The sequence below is a fragment of the Agrilus planipennis genome, unplaced genomic scaffold, assembly GCF_000699045.2.
Source record: "Agrilus planipennis isolate EAB-ADULT unplaced genomic scaffold, Apla_2.0 scaffold38, whole genome shotgun sequence".
In the NCBI taxonomy this organism is placed as follows: domain Eukaryota; kingdom Metazoa; phylum Arthropoda; class Insecta; order Coleoptera; family Buprestidae; genus Agrilus; species Agrilus planipennis.
The window spans coordinates 1573586-1579585 of NW_020438882.1; the positions used below are offsets into that span (position 1 = coordinate 1573586).

The 6000-nt window shown below is 34.2% G+C and overlaps 1 protein-coding gene across 1 annotated transcript in view; it reads left to right on the top strand.

Moving 5' to 3' along the window:
* The window catches only part of LOC108745264 (fringe glycosyltransferase), a 103537-nt gene extending 97965 nt beyond the window's left edge, over window positions 1–5572 (top strand). Inside the window, exons 9-10 of the mRNA XM_018481406.2 lie at window positions 666–748; window positions 5061–5572. Of these exons, the coding sequence (XP_018336908.1) occupies window positions 666–748; window positions 5061–5115 (138 nt within the window). The 3' untranslated portion in view covers window positions 5116–5572. The remainder of the gene's footprint in view (window positions 1–665; window positions 749–5060) is intronic.
* The last annotated feature ends 428 nt before the right edge of the window (window positions 5573–6000 follow it).

Below are 6000 nucleotides of genomic sequence, written 5' to 3' on the forward strand. Positions count from 1 at the left end.
ATACCTCTTTATTTCTAACCTTTTCTTTTCCACCTCTCCCACCGTCCATGTTTCGCAGCCATACACCGCCGCGCTCCAAACATTCCAACAATCTTTCTCGAATTTCTAAATGAATCGTTCGCAAGCATAGAAGTGACTTCTTTTTATTGAAGGCACTATCCTCTGCTTTATATCGCTGCTACTCCTTTCATCCTAACTTATCTGTCTTTCTAGATACATAAAATCAGCCACTTCTTCTAATCTTTCGTCTCCTGTCTTTATAATCACTCTTTACCTAATTTTTGCTTCCCTTGCATACCAGTATTTGTATTTTACTTTTATTTATTTTCATACAATACTGTTTGTCAATACCGCTTCCATTTTATTTAAAGCTATCTCTAATTCCTACTTGCTAGATGCTAACACTGCTATATCATCTGCAAATCTAAGCATACTAATCTTTTACTAAACGTTTTATCGTTGTCGCATTTTTGCATAGAATTGGCAATCATAGCGTTTAGGGAGTAAAGGCCTTAAGACGGTTATCAAGATCTGACTGTATCAACTGCCAAGTTTCTGAACACCTGTTTCTAATGCTAATAATTGATAGTCTCACTTTGTTTATAGTGCCGTATTCACTTCAGTTGGAGAGCGATTTACTTACATCCTGTTTTATTTGATTGCAGATATCCTTCAGCTATTCGCGTAACAAGGACGAATGGAATGTGGTCAAAGTGGAGGGCTTAGATGTAAAACACGATCCGTACAGGTGTGTATCATAACTATAATTTATATCAAGCAAATAATTTTACGAAATTTGCAGAATTATTTTAATTTAAGCATTAAATCTTCTACGCTATGAGTTAGTACCTTCACTAATCAAAGAATTTGTTATTTTATAACTGCGTATTCCAAATACTACGATGGATAGTTTGTAAATTATCCAAAACACTGCACTAGTTTGTGTACTTACTTTTCTTGTACTTTGTATTTTAACCTAACCCAACGGATCTTCCGAAAAATTTAAGATTTTCCTTTGTTTAATTTCATTTCTTGATAAGTTTAGTACGGATAGATCGTTAGACTCGGATGAAGTTATAATTACTAATTTCCTTTCCATTAATTCTTTTTTTTTGTTTTTAATTATTACTCAAGCGGAAACAATTTGAAAGTGATTACTTCATTCTCGAGATAAGTAGGTACTATACGATCCTTGTTGAGATTTAATTTCTAAGGAATTTAATGCTGAATATATCCAAGGCGCTGCGTGAATTTTTAAAATGCCTACCTGCAATGGCCGATTAGCTGTGGGCCGCCAAGCAACGTGTTTATGACACTAGAAACATAATTAACGATCGAATTGCTGGATTATATTATAACGCATTCGTATATGCGGGTACGTGCCGCTGTACGTTTTTAAACATACGGGTAAACCGTTGGGAACACACCAATTCCTTACTCAAGACTCCTAGGTCAATTTAGTTCCTTTTTGTAATATTTTGTATTAGTTAATATTCCATTTAACCATCCCAAGTCTGCTGGCCCATTTATGTCACAGATGCCCCAACCTTCCTGTTTCTTCCCTTCATATTTTAGCTCTTCTCTAATTGATTAACTTCGTATTTTATCTTTTCCTTTAATTCTTCTAAGGAATTAATTTCTTTATAGTTGAAGTTTGCCAAATATGTAACTCCCTACATAATATTGAATTTCCTTATGTATATAGTGACGCTACGAATTGTAAAACAAAAATTTATATCAAAAACGAAATTTGAAGGAATTAAGGAAAGTTATTAGGTTTTCTGAGGTTCCTATAAAAAAACCTTCGTCCAGGGCAGGGGACGGCAAACTGCGGCTCTTTCGAGAGACAATTGCGACTCTTCAAGTTCTCTTAAAAATTAAAAGGTAAATCGGAACCTAAACAAGAGAGACTTGCACTGTTACAGTGCATCTCAACGAACTAAACCTTCAAGGAAATGAAAACACGGCATTTTCATCACTGGAAAAAGAAGTTGGTTTTTTCTTTTGGCAGAAAATATGGAGATGGGCACATTATCATATTTCGAAACATTAAGGAATTATCGGGATGAAAACAGTGCTTCTATTGACACTGATGGTTACTTCACAAGAACGAAGAAGGATGACATAGCTAAATATTTGATCAGTTCAAAATTAATAAGCTTATCTTAGCTTTCATTGCGAATGGTCTCAAAGAAAAGAGCAAAGAACTAAGTTTTACTCCATTTAATATCAATGCTAGTTTATTTGAAATCTAATTACTAGATTTAAAAAGCAAAGATTTGTGGAGTTCGAAATTAGTAGCTTAAAAGAGCTGGAAGGGCATAAATGTCTTTTGATATTGCAGCATAAGTGAACGGCATTAAAAGGGATGCCTAAGCCTGAGGCACTAATTTTCGATATCTGGGATAGTATTTAGGGATGCTATGACCAAATAAAGAATTGGTTTTTGCTGTACTGCCGATCATTGGGTCAACATTATCGTGCGAGCAAGTTTTCTCTTCTATGAACTTAATAAAGAACAAGCTAAGGGATCAACCAACTAATCAAAATTTAGTCAAGTCTTAAACTAAAACCAACTAGTTATCTGCCGGACAAAACTTTCTAAAAAATGCACCGTTCGCATTGTTTTTTTTTTATACTTATAATTACAATCTTGTAAAAACTGAATTAAAAAATTGTGTCTCTTTGAAATTCATGAAACAATATTTTCATTGCGAATGGCTCTTACGACTTAAAAGTTTGTTCAATTTGTGATCGCAATAATACTCATCTTAGTTTAATGTTAGTGTCGGTAATTAAAGTGTGTTTAAATGATGTCGGAATTACATAAAAACAAAATACACAGATCGTGGCACGCAAATTTGTCATAAACGTTTGCGGAGGCCAATAAAATCCGGTGAGTCAATTAGCAGGCGATCAAAAGACACAAAAATGCCTATGTTCATCCAAAGTAATGCAGATGTAATGATATGAGCAAATATGTGAATAATTTTGCTGTAAACAGAAAATATTTAACGACCATACATAAAATACTTTGCAGTTAGACTTTGCATTAAATATTAAATAGAAATTAGTAAAACACTTTCAATTAGCTAACGCTAGTGCTAATGACTGCGATTTGCAATTTTTAACATCAACCGAAAATATAGAAGTGATAAACACAGGTAATTAAATTATGGCAAGTCTGTAGCTACAGCGCAGGGGATAATAACGAGATATTTAAAAATATCATACAAGTTGAAGCAACACTGTCTTTAGCAATGAAACTAATATAATTTACGTTTTTTTACTATTTAAATTCTTTACAAAAATTGATTATGGCATGTAATAACTGTTATCTATAAGCTTTTTACATTCCTACTCGAAGAACTTCTTGTGTTTTGCTGTATAGTAACGGCTAGAGCAATGGCATTTCCAATTCCGGCACCATCATCGACAGGGACCAGTTCGAAGCGCATTTCCGGAGGGACAAGTTCCGCAATCGTTTCGTGCATTATTAAAGGAAAATATGGATGACTTTTAAATAAAACACCGTCAACTGCAATAGTAACTTTCGGCATTTGAATTCGAGTTATCAGGGTTGCTACACCGGCTGCTATCAGTCGAGCAGCCCGGCGAACAAAACATTCGCAGATGTACCTAACGTTTATATAATCTCGTTCTTTATGATGCCTCAAATTCAATTTGCAGTTAAGTATATTTTTACAGCGTTCGAATCGTCCCGGAGAGTCGTATTCAATTTGCGAAATGTAGTCGGTTTTAAAGCTGCCACATTGTCGCAATTCTTCCGATGGTTTGCCGCAAAACAGAACGCCTTCTTCTGCCAATCGCACCAATACTAGTCGCACCAGCTCGCCCAGGTTGTTGTACGAAACTATTTTTTCAAACGTTTCCAAACCAGGACTTGAGGACGATTGGTCCATTGCCTTATCGTAATCTGTTAGTAAATAATCCAGTTGTCCGTTTTCTCCGAATGCCGACCAATCCGTGTTTATTAGAACCTTTCCTGTGCCACATTCAGTGTCAGTAAACAATTCGGCATTGTCTTGGTTTTCCATGTAGCACGCGTTACAACGTTCGCCGATGGTTAGTGCAATTTGGGTTGTCTTAGGAGTACAGTGCGCCCCTCTCATAAATGTGCCTATTGTGTCGTTAAGAATAACGATATATTCAATGGTTACTTCTGAAAGTCGGAAGAGGGCTTCGCAAAGTAGATTCACTACATCCTCTTTTTCTGTGTTCGGACAACTAAAACCTTTCACCCATCTCGAAAGGTACGCTTTCGTTTCTCCCTCGGGTTGTACTGGAAAATTAAACGAAAATCCTAAAGGCAAGATCTTCTCTTCAAGTCCGTGATCGATAATGAAAGAGACTAGGCATTCTGCAAAATAATCGAATAAATTTTCACCACTGTTGACCCTCTTTGCTTTTGAAATCTCAAATGTTTTTTCCATAGCGCAAGGCTTCTTCTTTGACTTAATACTAACAAACACAATTCGTAGGGAGCATGCGTTCACGTCCATGATTAAAAACTCGCCACATTCCTTTCCGGTGGGTATAGTTCGGAAATGAGTTACAAAGCATTTTACTGGTGCACTATCGTGATTCTCGGAACTCAATCCGTTATCTATTTCTTTTGAAAGTTTTCTCATGAATACGTTTAGATGTTCTTCGTTTAAATTTAACTCTTGAAATCTTTCACAAAATTCCGGGTTCGCCGGTTTTGTACATGTAACACTGATGGGTTTGGTAGCTCCACAATGACATACGTTTTTAGAAACTGCATTTTTTTGACGATGAGCTGTACTAGTCATAATTTTTCCGTTTTTTTATTCTTAATTTATTAATTATTTTATAGAGAAAACTTTATACTATAATTTAACATTTTTGACACAATACGTTAAGTTGACAAACACGGCTGACATTTTAATGAAATCATTTAAATAATAAAAATCAACGTCTAAAAATGAGTATTGTACATTCAGTGCAGTTTTTTTAGTTAATGTATTGGTGAATTAAGTAATAATACTAATCACTATGTTTTTCTCGTTTTTTTTCAGGTTTTTATCACTACACTGTCATTTGTTTCCGCATTATTCTTTTTGTCCGCGATGATCACACAACAGGGCAAATTAAATTTACGTAACGTATGTACATTGTAAGTATACAATAGCAAAGTCTGTGATTTTTAATGTAAGGCTAAGAATATTGTAAAATGTAATTAACTGTGATGAAAAATTGTAAATTTTCGTTTCTGTATATTACTCTCCTCATCATTTTCTTTCGTAATGATTAGATTTAATTTAGTTTGTTTTTCTATTTGATTTTGTAATAAAAAGCTAGTCTTTTGTAAAAATGCAAAACAAACAACCAAGAATCCAACATATTCTTTTTGTAAATTGTTAGTCTTTAATTAATTTATAACTGTTTGAAATGTATGTAAATGTTTATTATCACACTTTTTTTAACCATTGTAAAATGAAGATTAGATTAGGTGCAATAATTAGTGTAATTATATTGTAAATAATTGTTCACGTTTATAAAAATGCTGCTCAAAACACAAATTAATAAAATAAATTTTTCATAAATATACCCTTACGTCTTTCTTTTAAGTTCAATTTTCAGAAATACCTACGAACTTATTATTTTTAAAATTTGAATAAACGTACAGCGACGGACGAATGGTAGGGGAAGATAGGGTGACCCGCCCCAAGATATTGGAGGGCCTACAAATGTTTGAAGTCGCAAACGAGACTAAAATACGTTTATTTCAATTTTATACTCTACAAATACAGTACAACTGTCATCTACGAGGGTGGATTGATAAGTTTCCGGCCTGACCAAGAAAAACAAGGTTTTTAAAAATTTTTTTTTTTATTTCTCAACATAATCTCCTCCAAGGCTGATACATTTCTCATAGCGGTGTTCCAGTCTATTAATGCCATCTCTATAGACTGATTCGTCAAGCTCCTCAAAATAACCATTTACAGCTTCGATTAC